The sequence below is a fragment of the Anas acuta genome, chromosome 1 (assembly GCF_963932015.1).
Source record: "Anas acuta chromosome 1, bAnaAcu1.1, whole genome shotgun sequence".
Lineage (NCBI taxonomy): Eukaryota > Metazoa > Chordata > Aves > Anseriformes > Anatidae > Anas > Anas acuta.
This window is the reverse complement of record NC_088979.1, coordinates 127,422,332-127,438,629: the sequence shown is the minus strand read 5'-3', so window position 1 is coordinate 127,438,629 and position 16,298 is coordinate 127,422,332. Positions and strand designations below refer to the sequence as shown.

General features: G+C 38.0%; 1 protein-coding gene across 1 annotated transcript in view; it reads left to right on the top strand.

Annotated features, from left to right (window-relative positions):
- VWF (von Willebrand factor) overlaps window positions 1-16,298 on the top strand; it is a 150,028-nt gene that overhangs the window by 122,896 nt on the left and 10,834 nt on the right. The window contains exons 44-48 of the mRNA XM_068654434.1: window positions 3,583-3,693; window positions 5,599-5,782; window positions 7,171-7,211; window positions 12,051-12,167; window positions 16,087-16,185. Of these exons, the coding sequence (XP_068510535.1) occupies window positions 3,583-3,693; window positions 5,599-5,782; window positions 7,171-7,211; window positions 12,051-12,167; window positions 16,087-16,185 (552 nt within the window). The remainder of the gene's footprint in view (window positions 1-3,582; window positions 3,694-5,598; window positions 5,783-7,170; window positions 7,212-12,050; window positions 12,168-16,086; window positions 16,186-16,298) is intronic.

Below are 16,298 nucleotides of genomic sequence, written 5' to 3'. Positions count from 1 at the left end.
CTATCACAACTGAAGATTTTGCTTTTAGCATTCCAAATTCATTTTTATCTATCCTATTAGTTTTTTCTCGGTCTTTCATTCTTTTCATTCTCTTTGGTTTCTCTAATGCTCTCTAGGGACAATCATATCATTATATAAAAGGCAAATATTGGAGCCTTTTTAAAAATACTGAGTGTTGAGTAATACTTTCCATTATTTCTTTCCTATGTTGTTGGCCAGAAGGCAGCTGATAGAGTTTTCTGGCCAAAACCTTAGCAACCATGAAAAGAGGAGCTATGCATCCTAAGCAACATTGGAATGAAACAGGGGAGTGCACAAATGCACCAAGTCCTAGCCTGTGCAGATTGCTCCAATAGTCCTGCATGAGAGATGAGACCAACACGTGCATTCTCCAATTGCTGCAGAATTAATCTGTGTTCCTCTTCTATTTGTCACAAAGCCAACCCCCAAATCAACAGCAGGCGTAATTCCACCTACCATGTAGAATAATGTCTTAATCTGTGTAATTTCATCTTCCATGTGGTAGAGCCATTTTATCTCTGCATTTATGTGATAAAACAGCCAGATCTGGTGGCAGAGCTGAACACTTGTGAGGTTCTCTCTCTGTAGCAGCTGCTTATTATCACTGGCAAGTCTACTAAGGATACTTGCTCAAATGCAAAGGGTGGCTGGTGTTGCCTTGTTCCCTTACCTGCCAAGGCACATGGATTTTGTAGTCCTGTAGACAGGGAGTTCCATGTCACTGTGACAGATGGCCAGATACTTACTGAGGACTTCTTCTGAGTATTAACACCCTGTTTGAAGTTTGAATTCTGTGTTTAAAAAAAAAAAAAAATAAAGGAAAGGAAAGTCAAGATGTGAAGGTGAAGTTAAGCAGCAGATCCAGAAAACTCAGAGGATGAGCAGCATATTGGCTAATGGCAGAAAACGGATTCTTGAACAAACCGGAGCATCTCTACAGTGTCTATATGCTAGAAAATGAATGATAATAAAGGAAGAGATGGAAAACGCTCTGGTATGATGCTGGTAGCAAGTAGTCTTTGTACTTGGGTCATCTAATTAAAAACAACAATAAAAACAAACACCTCAAAATACACGATTTTTTTTCCTTTTCTTAGATCTAACATTAAATATTAAAATTTCAAGTCATAAAATAAAGCTATTTTTACTCCTGTGTGCCCAAATTTTCATGGTTTAAATGCAAAAGTTAGGGTTTTCTAATAGAAAAATATTTCTAAAGCTGTGGAGGATGTATGACAGCAGGGAATTGCTGTCCATTTTCCTCCTTGTGTACAGGTGGCTGCTCTGCTCTTTGTGGAGCTCATAGGTTGCTGCAGTTTGCAGGTTTGCCTTCTGACACAGGTTTGTATGCTGTGGTGGTTCAGGGGCTGCCTTAGGAGATGCCTCTGCAGATGCTGAGGTTGAAAGCTGTGACCTCCTTTGTTTCTTCACCTGAGGAGTCACAGCACTCAGATCTTGAGTACACTGAATGCCAAAAGGGCCACTTAGATAGGTTGAACTGTGAAAAACCCACATCTTTGTTGTTGCCTTTGTGGTATGGATTACACCTAGAGTCTGCTGCATGGCACCTTGTTTTGTTTGCTCTTTAGAGGGCTCTGTTTTTTCACACAGGTGTCATGAAATTTGAATCCCACAGTTGGGTTTTGCTTAGTCAGGATGCTGAGTTTATTCTGAGCATAAACAACACACGGATTTTTATTTCTCTGAGTTTGCCACACAAACAAAATGTTGTATGCCATATTTCAGATACTTCACATGCACATGTAGTAGGTAAAATTTCACATCAAACAAAATATATCATGCAGCACAACTTTATCTTCAAAGATAGTTCAAACTCTGGTATTACATTGTATGGCCCTATACAAAATTTTCTTTCATGTGAAAGTCTGCTGATTATAGAGGCTTGCTTAAGTGCCCCATGTTGCAAATCAAGGACAGTTCATGAAGGGTTGGTTGGGAATACTTAAGCTATTTTAGTTTGAAGGTGTAGATCAAAACAGATATTATGCTTATTGTCATTGGCATTTTTCACGTGAACAGTATTTTCTCTGACAGAAAACTTCCCTTTAACTCTGTATTGAAATCAGTTATATTTTGCCCCTTGCAGACTGTTAAATATAGCATGTGTTTTTTTCTATTAATAATAAAGTTCCTTGCTTTCTTTCACTTAGGTACTCCAGTGTTTGAATGTTTGGCTAGTTGCTTCAGGATATGAAAGGATGAAATAATCAGTCAAAGCTAGTCCCCAGGCTACGTGTCTGACCAATCCCTTGCCTCTGCTTCAGCACAAGCACAATCAGATGTCTGAGTGTACTTAGACTGAATCCTAACACTGAAGTCTCAGGGATGGGAAAAAGAGTTTTGGGTGTTGATTAACATCCAAGATGCCACCAAAGCAATTTTTACCTTCTATTTTCTTTTGTATAATAGTATTATATTTTTTAAAAAAGTGTTTTAAATATAAATATATTTTTACAGTTAGATATCAATCCTATGTAAAAACAGATGTTTTCACATAGTGATTCTCAAAGAGATTTTTTTTTTGAGAGAAAACCATATGCAAATGCTATGAATGCAGTTTGAGGGGGAAACTCCAAATAGTGTGGCAATTGAGACAGTCACCCTTAGAAGTGGGTTTACTTCTTTTTCTTTTTGCACTCATCTGTAGGGCCGTAGTGTTGGCAGCTTGCTTTTTACAATTTGCTAATATGTAAAAGAAACTGCTTGCACACAGTAAACTAACATTTGTAAATTATTGCTGTATTTAATGTTGTTGAAATACTCTGGTGTCCTCCAAAAGCATTTTTCTTTTACCTTTTCCTTTTTCATTTCTGTTTGTTTATGTCATTATTGTTTTCTGTTTTGTGGCAAATCTTTGGATTTTTACTCCTGATGTTGTGTGCTTTTTAATTAAATTATTGTTATTTTTTTTTTTCTGACAGGTAATGTTAACCATTAAACAGGATAATGAACTGAGTGGACCACTTGTTTGTAATTGCAGTGTGTGGCCTTACAGTTATGTTTTCAAAATACTCTTTCCATAAAAAGTTGCTGACATTAAGCATTTATCCCAGTGTTTTCTTTTTGCATTAACCTTCTCATTTGTCTTCTCTTCCTCAATCAATGCTTCTCTTCTCTTCTCTTCTCTCTCTCTCTCTCTTCTCTTCTCTTCTCTTCTCTTCTCTTCTCTTCTCTTCTCTTCTCTTCTCTTCTCTTCTCTTCTCTTCTCTTCTCTTCTCTTCTCTTCTCTTCTCTTCTCTTCTCTTCTCTTCTCTTCTCTTCTCTTCTCTTCTCTTCTCTTCTCTTCTCTTCTCTTCTCTTCTCTTCTCTTCTCTTCTCTTCTCTTCTCTTCTCTTCTCTTCTCTTCTCTTCTCTTCTCTTCTCTCTCTTCTCTTCTCTTCTCTTCTCTTCTCTTCTCTTCTCTTCTCTTCTCTTCTCTTCTCTTCTCTTCTCTTCTCTTCTCTTCTCTTCTCTTCTCTTCTCTTCTCTTCTCTTCTCTTCTCTTCTCTTCTCTTCTCTTCTCTTCTCTTCTCTTCTCTTCTCTTCTCTTCTCTCCCACAGGGATATAAATATATCATCCAAGATGGGGAGTGCTGTGGGAGATGCCAGAAGACTGCCTGTGAGGAACAGCTGTTCTGGTCTCGGGGTGATGCAGTTCCTCGTTTACACGAGGTGAGGTGACAGTGTAGTGAACACTTCCTTTTCTAGCAGAAATGTCCTGGAACTATTTTGTGTTCCACAGAAGGAGAAAAAGAACCTGAGATTTATTTCTATTATAAGGCAAGCAGTACTGTGAAAGAATGGATTTTGGTTCTGTGACTTATCTGCTTCATTCTGCTAATGAGCAAACCCTTCTCTCTCATTTCAGGCTCTAAGGAATCTTTGTATGTAAAATTAGTAATTTCATGATTCATAGCTCAAAAGAATGTTAATGGGAAATTATACTTCTCTTGCTGTAGGCAAATTGTTTAAATTATCCTAATTAATTTATATTACTCTATGGGTGGTGGGCAGAATGAATATTTGATATCTTGAATTCCATGGTCCAGATAGGCTATCCTATTTGATACACAGTGAAATATCTGGAACCGAATGAGCATAGAAACATGAATTGCTCTCTGTTTGCTAAAGATGTAGGCTGCATATCAGATCAAGCTGCAGTGGTCTAGGCCACACTTGTTGTCAGCTCAAAATAACAGTTTATTTTCAGCAGTGTGTCTCTTCCCTTTGGATTCCTTTATGTCTCTTCCAAAGAGCACAATGGGAAGTAAATGCATGCCATTCAAAGTGTGCTGCCACTGGAATACTAGGTTGATATTGCTCTCTTTCTTTGCCTACATTTTAAATTCCTTCAGGCTATTCAGTTTGTTCTGTCCCTAATCCAACTGGCCTTGGCAAGCCTTTGCCTGCCCCATAAGCATTAAATTGCTTAATCCTATGCAGAAGTTTAGATTTAGCAAAGAAAGGCAGAAACAATAAGTTAAATAGATTTAAAATAATAGACCTCCCCATCTTTTCTTTTGTAAGTGTTATTACAGTGTGTCTGTGCTTACATCTATATCTCACTTTCACGTATTTGATAACTTCTTAATTGCTTTTTTTACAAAGATAGTCTGATGCTGTCTGTTTTAAAAAGTAAGCTATATTTTGCAGCCTGCTTCTTCCCTGGTTTCAACAAGGACAGTTCTTAATGTGGATCAGTATTATTCTGATTCATAAATCAAGCCTTCTGAAGGTGTATTTCAATGTCTCACTGATTTCTGTTGTCCTGATGGAGTAATAGATCCTTATACTCTGCTGTCTCTTCCTTGCTGTGTCCTCTTTCAGTTCCTCCATCATTAACAAAGAACTAACAAACAAGAGAAAATATTTCATTAACTTTCTAAGGAAAGATATTTGACCGCTTTGGAAGGGTCTGATTCTCACTTCCACTGTTCTTGAAGCATATTCAAAGTCCATTACAAGTGGAGGCATCCTGCTTTAAGTTAGTGACTAGTTCCTCCTGGCACTGAAATGTGTCAGTGTCTTTCTGACCTGTGGTGATGTCTCTTTCCAAAGTACCATTTGAAGTTCCCACCTTGTCTGAACCATGGGTGATAACAGCCAGTGTGAGACATCAACAAGATCTGGTCTCTTACATTTGCAAGTCTTTTCTTCTCAAGAGCTAATTGCCAAAGCTTCCTGTGGGCCTAGTACAGATGATTTGCAGCAAGACCCAGCAGAAAGAGGGCCCGCTCTGCTGCAGTGCAGTGCAGTACAGCCAACTACTGGGAACAAATGTAAACTTAAATCTAGTTAAGCTTGCATTTCCTTCTTCACATGTTATTTCACCTGCCCCTTTCATTTTCATCTTAGGGATATTCCTGTAACTTTTATACATTGCAAACCAAGCAGCAGTCTATTCTGTAAACTGATTGTCACAGTAAGGGCTTGTAAAGAACTGTTGAGTGTCAGACTGTTTCTGTAGAAGTAAATGTGCTTTTTGCATATCAGTACATTGTCTGGGGGTGCTCTTCTTTTTCTCTGGTGGCATAAATACTGTTGTCTGAATTCAATCCTTTTACCATTTCCTGTCAGGTTGGCACAGAGTGGAGATCCCCCTTCAATGACTGCATTATCAATGAGTGTGTCCGAGTGAATGATGAGGTTTTTGTGCAGCAAAAAAATCTGTCTTGCTCTCAGATGGATGTGCCTGACTGTCCAGAGGGGACTGAATTACGCTGTGACCAAATAATAGACTGCTGTCCTTCTTGCAGATGTGGTAAGGCTTAAAGGTGACCAATGGAGTCACTGAAGAGTTAATCTCAGTGTTGATCTATTTCTCAATAGAAATTTCAGAAGTGTATACTATGCAAGTAAAATACCACTTTTAAAATCACAGAATCACAGAATCACAGAATTTCTAGGTTGGAAGAGACCTCAAGATCATCGAGTCCAACCTCTGACCTAAAACTAACAGTCCCCACTAAACCATATCCCTAAGCTCTACATCTAAACGTCTTTTGAAGACTTCCAGGGATGGTGACTCCACCACCTCCCTGGGCAGCCCGTTCCAATGCCTCACAACCCTTTCAGTAAAGAAATTCTTCCTAACATCTAACCTAAAACTCCCCTGGCGTAACTTTAGCCCATTCCCCCTCGTCCTGTCACCAGGCACATGGGAGAACAGGCCAACCCCCACCTCGCTACAGCCTCCTTTAATGTACTTATACAGAGCAATAAGGTCACCCCTGAGCCTCCTCTTCTCTAGGCTGAACAAGCCCAGCTCCTTCAGCCGCTCCTCGTAGGACTTGTTCTCCAGGCCCCTCACCAGCTTCGTCGCCCTTCTTTGGACCCGCTCAAGCACCTCGATGTCCTTCTTGTAGCGAGGGGCCCAAAACTGAACTGAAAATACTCTGTATAATTTAGGCATTGACTATAGTAGCTCCTGCTGCTATTACTTTCACTTTCCAAATGATGTTCACAGTGTCCTTTTGAACTAATTATTATTGTCACTACTTTGCATTGCTTCAGGGAGACATGACGGTGTATGTCTCTACCAGCAAATTACAGCACTAGCCTGCATTGTTAAGCTGCTAAACAAGGTCTTGATGTGCTTTTATCTTAGAAAAGTCCAATGTTATCATCAATACCCGCTATGAACAGGAAGTTTCCATGCAGCCATGCTGTCTTTTAGACATCTCTGAGTGTTGTGGCTGGGTCCATTTATTAGCACAAGCCTGGTTCAAAAATACAAATCAAAATATTTGGCTATTTGGACTCAGTCTGGGAAGACTCCCATTTGTATTTAATTGACAGGTATATAAGCAACCATAGGGTGAGGAATTGAAGTGGGAGAAGGAGGAGAAATAGGTGCTATAACTTGCAGAAAGCCTATGAGTGCATCCTCTGAATCTACATTTTACCATGTACTTCATAAAGAAAACAACAACTCATTAAGGAATGTTTTGAGGTGCATATCAGGATAATTGACAAATTGTTATCTTTGAAAATATAAGAGAGCTAGTTTGCACCTACTTACACTGAAATTGGATCTAGATGTCCTCAGATGGAACTCTAATGAGTCAAAAATGCATACTTGTGGTTTATGAAGTCGACATAATGATATGATAATCATAATGATAAGTGGAATATTATCCTCTCTTTCAGTACCTGTGAATGGCTGTCCTTTGAATGGCACTGTTATTGGGGTAAGACTTGATGCTTTTATTTGCTATGTTGGTAAAATATTTAGATATTTGAATGAGCTTTTGAAAAACACAGACTTATCAGAACATACATAAGTGTACAGGGTAGCTTTGTTCAGCCAGAATCCCCACACATTGCATCAAAAAGAGTGGTAAAGGGCTCTGTGCTATTAGGTCCAGTTCATGACCATTTCACAGGTTTTCCAGTATGAAAACGAGCATCTCCTCAAAATGGGACAGTAATATTTCTTTATCTTGGATGACTGAAGGAAAAAGTGAAGGATGCTTGAGGAAAAGGTGCTTAGATAACTGTGGTAATCTGCATTGTATAATGTCTTGCAGGCTACCAAACACACTGGAAACTATCTGCAAGAGATAATCTCAGAGATGATCCTTGCCCACCTTGGGGAAGGGAAAACTTCCCATCTTCTACCTAGAGGATAAGGCAGATTAAAAAAGGATGGAAATTCTTGCTCCACCTGTGTGGAAGAAGGGTCTCCCTCCTTGGCTATTAGCAGGAACAGGAAAGCTGAGCTTCCTCACTCTTTGACCTCTGTCCCCTTTCAAGATCCCTGCTGATATGCCCTCAGAGGAAGTTTTTTCTCAATTGCATATTTAGTGGATAGATTAAGACATGTTTAACCCAGTCCATGACAGTGGAAATGACTGGAGTTAAGCATCTGATCTCATTTATGCCGAATTTATCTTTGGAGAGCTCAGTCAATTGTCCATTGTTTCCCTAAATCCATGTTCTGGCAGCACCTCTGGTGTCAAAGAACTCTAAGTATTCTCAGCATCCCCCAAGGAAACAGGTCCTCTTTATTCATTTAACCTAACTTTTAACCTATGTATTCTTGTGTTGACAATGCATTTTTTTTTCTTTTATTGAAGAAGTAAGTTTACCCATATCTCTTTGTGCTCTTGAGGTACAGCAGAATCTCTCTCCATCTATTTCTTCCATTTTTTTTCCATATTTGATAGGCACAAGTTCGTCAGTTTATTAGAGTTAAAGCCCTGTCATCAAACATCCATCATTCTGTATAAGGATTACATCCCTGTAGAACTAAATCCAAGGAGTAATTTTGCCTTTCTGTCAAAACACTGGGAGAAGTGTTTTAAAGTGCTTAAATCTGAAATAATCTCCTTTCTCTTTGATTCCTCTATTTGTCTCTCTATAATATGTTGTCAAAGCTAGTTGTGTCATTTTATAAAAGCCATACTTGTAGACAATTTCATGTAGTATAATTGCCAACTTCTGTCACCTTCTGTCATACAGGAGTTAAATATATATTATTCTGTGTTGCAAAAAGGTTTATTTTCAGCTGCATGCTCTTATTTTGTGAATTACTAATTTTTTTCTCTTCCAACAAAATGCTTACCTGACCTGTCAGAGAAAGTCTGCTCAATTGTCAAGTATTTTAGAATATTTTAAAATGCTTTAAGTAAAACATAAACAATGTTTGAAAAAAAATGTTATGCTGAATGCAAAATCAGGAGTATCTGTATTTTGAAGATTAAAAAATAAAATATTTAAGTTTGTCAAATAATAAAAAAAAATCCCTTTTAATAATTTTTCCCAAATTGGCCTGAACTTATGAAGTGTTTCAGGTGTCACTAAACTACAATTTGATTCATTTTTGTTTGCTATCTAGATCTCTATAATTTTTTTTTTCTTTTATTACGGCTTTTAAAATGTGTTGTTTGTCTTCTTGACAATTGGCCATTTTATCAAACACAGTCTGTGAAAGATTTTGAGGGCATAGGTAGGCACCAGCTGTTGCATTACTTCTGTGCTTTTCCTTTTGCACCGTATCAGGCTGTTAGCATTCAACAACACAGTTACTAAAATATTTTCTCAGGATGGAAAATGTGAAATTTGAGAGGAGATATAAACCTTGGAAACTTTCTAAACAAAATGGAAAGTTTGATGGAAAAAATGATAAAAATATTTAGTGGATCTTAAATTAGAACTTGTCTTAATGAATAGTTTCTTTTAACTTAAAATTGTTTCTTTTAATTATTTATTTAAAGCTAATTAGCTGCATGCCTACATTTTTTTGAGCAGCTGTAGTTGCTACAGCTTTGTCTTACATTTTTCTCTACTTCAATGACTGTTGCAGAGTTCTGGCGAGGAAAGAAGATGTGGTCTCCACAGAAGTTTATACTTCCTGGATTTCAAAATCTTATTCTGTGTCCTTTAAGAATAGGCTTCAAGTTTGTTTTATATCAAGGGAAAACTTTTATTTATTAACTCATTCATTGAATAGTTCCAAGTTTTGAGTCTTTTACTGCAGTTCTGTTAACTGACTGTGTCCTTAATCCCTTTACATTTTTGTCTTGTATCTGGTTACCAATATTATAGTCCAGTAATTTGGTGTATTGCATTCACTCCACTGTCCTAACAACGCTGTGGGCATTAACTGCAGACTTCCAAGCAGGTGGCTGTATTTACCAAAAGGATTATCTGCATCACTCATCTGTTTTCCCAGGCTTTTACTGAGTGTCAGTCTTGAAGGAGATCTGAGTAGATTTTGGCTTTATGCAGGTTATTTTGATTGCACTGACTAACACAGGGTTAGCAGATGTTGACATTTTATACTATGTAAGCCAAGAAAACACAAGATAGGTGTATTATATAAAGGGAAAAAGTTGTATCAAAACTATTTCACTCAGTTCTGTCATGCTAAACTGTTCACAGAAATCCTTTGTTAAAGTCCATTTGCATGCTGATCACTAAATAAATATAATAAAACTAAGCTGCGATGTAAACCTTGGATCAAAGACCTTCCCCCAAAAGTTCAAGGAACTTACTTGTGTGTAAGGATTTTGTTTCAACATGTATCTAGCATGCCCTACATTTCTTCCCACAGCAGTGATAAGCTTGACTTCAGCTACCTTTTTCTATAAAATCAAAATTTTAGAACTTAGGAGAAGATACAAAGAGGATATCAACTGTAATATCAGTTGTGGCTTTATTGAGTCTTTCTTCATGATGTGAAAGTCTAGTGTCACTAAGCATTCTGTGATAAGTATTTACTTCTAGAGAGCCTGAGTTAAATGTTTAAGATAGTAAGAAGAACAAATTCAAATATATTTTGAAATATGTCACCAGGATGAGGACATCTCCTTGATTTGCAAGGCTTTTGTGTATGTGTGCACACTTGTGTGTGTTTAGACTTACCAACCATTAGAACAATACTAGTGGATTGGTTGGCCTTCTGAGGCCATGTAGTCTGTACTAGAACTATTATACTGATAACTGAACTTTTTCCAATGCTAAGAGTTTAATGTTTCATATCACATTTTTTATCTATTCCTCACCTATTGGAAAATGTTATAAGTGTGGCTTCATGCCGTACATCAAGCGCTTTTAACTCTCCAGATTAATGTCATAATATTCACTATAAAAGTTTAAACTGAAAATGGTGAAGAGTCCTGTATTGAGGTCTTGAGCTGAATTGTTAAAAGATCAGGACCTTCCCATTGTTATTACAACCTCCGTCATATTATTTGTGGAGAATCTTTTTTCTAGACCTCCATAAACTAAGAAGAGAGCAATTTCTGGTTTTGGTGCTTTATTGAAAGCCACTATGCTCTGAATGCATCTGTTATGCTGGAGTCCAATCTAAGAATGTTATTCTTTATTAAGAACATTTGTTCTTCAGTGTATATGTGGGAGTATTGGCTCAGAACTACCCATAAACTCATACTTTTACACAGTTACTCTGGCCTGCTTCTTGATTTTGAATGTTTACTTGTGTGGAAGAAAAAAGGAATTTGAGGATATGCATAGTGTAAGCATAGGAAATTCCTTTTCTCCATGAAGTCAGCAATGATAGTCCATTGACTAGGATTCAAAGCACTACTTGAAGCTTTTATTATTTTATGCTATTCAGTGTATGTTTATTATTATTATTATTATTTATTTATTTATTATAATGTTAAATGCACTCTATACAACCATACTGGTTCAAATGAAAGGCTGTATACTTGTGAGGCAGAAAGAATTTGGATTTTGAATTCCTCTAAGTACTAGGAATCCTACTGTTAACTTCACATCCTGTTCTTTCCCATCTAATATCTTTGCATTTTCCACTGTGTTTTAAATGCCATTTTTGCTTGCTTTGAAAAGGTGGTGGATTCAAGGAAACAAATTGCCAGGGGGCCAGCTCAGCTACTGCTTTTCTTGTAACTATGAACTTCATAGTTACCATTCAGTTACTTTTTTTTTTTTTTCCTTTTCTCTCTCTCTCTTTTTTTTTTTTTCTTTTTCTTTTTCCTCCCATCTTTGTTGATTTTAAGCTTTTAGGCCTCCATAGATTCTAAACAGTGTTTTCGTAAGAACAATAACAAGTAATTTTTGTCCATGAACTGTTGGTTGTGATCACTTAAGAAAAAAACAAAAAAAAAAAATCACAACAACAACAAAAAATCTTGTCAGTAAACCAATTCATTACATTTGGGAAAAATGAACTTGGTGGGAACCACCTAACACATGACAAAATCTTGCGACAAAACATTCCTTGCCACTTTCAAGGACTCTGCTTGTTTGCTAGCTTTGTAAGCAGGAAAGTAAGAAACACCCATGCCATTTTGCAGATTAAGGAATTCTAAATTATTTACTTGAAAAATAGCGTTCTGTTGGGTTGCTTGTTGAGGGATTGTGGATGCAAAATTTGGATCTCTGGAAAGTGGATGCACATAGTTTTTCTGTTTTCTCTTGCAAAGAATTAAAGCACAAGATTTGATGAAAGACACTTAACCTAGATGAAATTGCTCATTTGTCTGAGTTTTGCTCAGGAGACAGTCACTGATGGCTACAAACTGTTTCCAATGTTTCAGCCATGGAAACGCCTGATGGTGGATCAATGTACAACGTGTCTCTGCTCCCTGCAGTCAATGCCTTCTCGGAGATACAGCCTGACGTGTACAAAATTCAGTTGTGAACCATGCCCAACAGTAAGTACAAGTGGTCTGGATGCTCTAATTAAGAGTGTTTGATGATAAGGTCATGTTCTTCATTGTATATACCAGTTTATGTAGTGTACAACTTTGGGACCTGTTGTCCTTTCTTCATTTTTTTTTTTTCTGAGAAATCATGGCCTTTTGTTTTTCTTACCCTGAATTAGATCAAAAATATCAAATGTGATCTGAATCCACAGTGTAGAAAAAGGCAAGTTTTCATAGTACTCAGGTCCAGAGGTACATTTTTTTGTGCATTTCTGACTACTTACCTTTGGGGCAAAATGAGTTTTAGCAAATCATTGGTAACAGGAACTATCCTTTCCACTACAATACTATCTGTCCATCCTGGGACTGGCAGCTGAGCCAGATTTCCCTGCTTCAGGGCTTTCCTATGACTATTACCAAATTTTCTAACAGCTGAGCCCAGTAATATTTCTTTCTGGTCCCCAGCCATGCCTTAAGTGATTTGAGGTAATTGTCCCCATCAGTTCCACTGGTCTTTTTGAAGTCTTTGCTGCTGCTTCCATCATGTGCAAGGAATAATCTTGTCTAGAAAAGCCAGGGGCAAATATCTCCCATTTTTACTCCACTGACTAACAGCGTGACTGGAGTGCCAAACTAGTTTGCTGAATCACATATTTTTTGCTTTAGCACCAGTACCTCAAGAAGAAGGAGAACTAAACAAATTGCAGAGGCTGCCTTAGTTTTCCCCTGTCCAAAGAATGTAGACAAGCAAATAGTTTCACTGAAAAACTGAAAATGCACGTTCTTCTTCTGCCTTCACCTGGATAATAAATGGATGCCAATGCGCTCAAACAAATGCAGGGGCTCTGCTAGCAGTGGCAATTGCATGAAAGAGCCACATCTCTAACATGATCATATGGGATTCCTGGCTGATATCCAGGAGAAAAATAGATTGACAGGGTCCTTGCAAAAGAGGGAGGCAGAGTTTTGGGGAAGTCTGGTTTTCAATCCCTAAGTAGAACTGAAAGGACAATGTAGTAAGTCAAGTTTCTGTGGTTTCATATTCACTAATAAACCAAACAGAGCAAGGCTGAAAGCTCAAGTTATGGCCTGCAACCACTTATGCTAAAGAATTTTTAGCAGTGGCCCAGCTTGCATGTCTTACAAACAATGCCTAGGCATTGTTTGTAACCACAGGTCAGTGGTTAGCATAATTGAAGGACTGTTTCCAACAGAATCACAGAATCACAGAATTTCTAGGTTGGAAGAGACCTCAAGATCATCGAGTCTAACCTCTGACCTAACACTAACAGTCCCCACTAAACCATATCCCTAACCTCTACATCTAAACGTCTTTTAAAGACTTCCAGGGATGGTGACTCCACCACTTCCCTGGGCAGCCTGTTCCAATGTCTAACAACCCTTTCGGTAAAGAAATTCTTCCTAAGATCCAACCTAAACCTCCCCTTGCGCAACTTAAGCCCATTCCCCCTCGTCCTGTCACCAGGCACGTGGGAGAACAGACCAACCCCCACCTCGCTACAGCCTCCTTTGAGGTACCTGTAGAGAGCGATAAGGTCGCCCCTGAGCCTCCTTTTCTCCAGGCTGAACAAGCCCAGCTCCCTCAGCCGCTCCTCGTAGGACTTGTTCTCCAGGCCCCTCACCAGCTTCATCGCCCTTCTCTGGACCTGCTCAAACACCTCGATGTGCTTCTTGTAGCGAGTGGCCCAAAACTGAACACAGTACTCGAGGTGCGGCCTCACCAGAGCCGAGTACAGGGGGATGATCACCTCCCTAGCCCTGCTGGCCACACTGTTTCTTATGCAAGCCGGGATGCTGTTGGCCTTCTTGGCCACCTGAGCACACTGCTGGCTCATATTCAGCCAACTATAAATAAACTATAGAAAAAGCCAGTCTGTTTTATGGGGAGAAGGCAATTTAGACATGCACATGTGTTCCACTTGTCTGTGAGGTGAGAAAACAGGTCTTGATCCAATTTCTTTGCTAGCATAGATGCACCCTGTGGCAAAAGGGTGAATCTGGAATAGTTGGGTGTTGTTATGGACACTAATATCACTGTCCTATAAGGTAGGATTTTAGACACATATTCCTGAAAGGAAAATAAATGGCTAAGCATGGTGCAGAACATCTTTCTCACTTTCACAAAATATAACCTTGCTGATCAATGAAAAAAGCACTCAGATACACTAGAATGAATCAATGGCCAGAAATTTGTGTGCATACATATGCTTCCATGCAAACATGCACAAACATTAATTCTTGCTTTTCAGTGCAGGAAGCCAGCTGTGGATATTAAAGGTAGAGGAATCAATAAAATACACTGTAAAAACAAATGGGGAAACATTCCACTCTTGCTTCTTCTACCACCCACACAATTCCCAAATGGCCCCTTCTCCCCACTTGACTCAAATGTACAGACTAAACAAAAAACAAATGAACAACAACTGAAGAAAGATCTATTTCTAGATGGGCTTATTAAACACAATGAAATTAAGTGCTTACTAAGCACAGATACTCAAGAGAGGTTACAGGTCTAGGTGTATGTATCCCTTAATAGTCATTGTAATGAAACTATGGAGTTTGAGTTAAAAACAAATCAAATAAGATATGTAATATCTTATCCCCTTGAGGCCATCAGGAGTCACATACACACTTGGATCTTTCCTGTCTCAATCATTGATTTTGTGGTATACCCAGATTAAAAGAAATTCTTTCATAATGGACAAAATCATGGAGTAGAGTATGTACTCTCTCAGGAGCACCTGCTTTCTACTGGATGCTGAAGCTATGAAAGTAAATGCACTGGCTGTTGAAGAGCAGCCAATTGCAGCATTCTCTGTTCATCAAGGTCAATGCATTTTCTGTCATTTTATGACCTGCTTTAGGTGCTTACATTTTGGCTAATAGAGGAAGTTCACCTAAATAACAACGAACTAGGCTCTCTTCCAATCATTTAATAGTAAACCCCCACCCTCCCCAAATTCTTTTTCTAAAAAAAACATAACGGTAACATGCACGCCTTCACTCAAACAAAAAGTGTTTGTTGTATTTAATATGTTCAGCTCATCATAAGCAGCTGTTAGTTATGTGTAGCAGCTGGAAGGACATCGTGGGACACTTCAAGTGTAAACTCAGTTTCTGTGGTGATTTTTTCTTTTTTTTTTCCTTTTTTTTTTTCCTCCTGTTATCCATTCTGTACCTTTCTTCTTCTCCATCTAGTGCTGCTTGTTCTCTCATATTCCTTTCCCTGTCACCATTTTTCCTTCCTTTGACCAGTCAGTCAGTTGACCATTTGTCAGTCTCCATTCTTTCTTTCTTCTTTCTTTCTCCCCTTTTTTTGTTGTATGATTTTATACACTCTCTGATGTTGTTGTGTTTTGTCAGACCATTTTCTCTTTCCATCCGTAGTTCAGACTTTCCATCTCAGCTTCATTCTCCCCTTTCCCTCTCCCTGCTTAATGTTTTTCTCTTAGTTTAAGCTTCTAAAACCACTTTCCAAGTTGCACTGTACAGTCTTCAATTTTATGAAGTTCCTACCCACCACAAAAGAACTGTATGCCTCTCTAAAAATTTAAATAACATTTTTTTCTCTTCTTAATTCTTGTTTAGTGGACCCCATCTTGCAACAATTATAGTAAAAGAATATTGAATTTATTGGACAGAGGAGGCTTCGTATTTGGAAATAAACTTATCTCCCTATTTATTATAAGGATTAATGCCAGTTTTTATAAAACAAAAGTACCTAATTAATTTGATTGAACCAGGCCGACTGTCAAAAAACAAACAAAGCAAAACAACTCACAATATTTTGCTGGCTATCACTTTGTTCACTGAATTTCCCTCCCCTCAGTACAGCCTTCTAGAAATAAGCATGCTTAAGACAAAACCAACCCAGAAAATTTTCCATGTGAACTTCTTTACATTCTAGAATTACAGAAGGCAGGAAATCCCTGGCTCTTGCTGTGGAAAATGTGTGCCAACTTCATGTAGCATCAGACTGAGAGATGGAAGGCTTCAATACCTTCAGGTAAATTTTAAGAACTAGTTCTTTTATCATTTAATCTTATTTTAATTTTATTAATTTATAATGAACTATTTTAAATACTTATAAATATTTATTAATTGTTAATTATTTGTTAG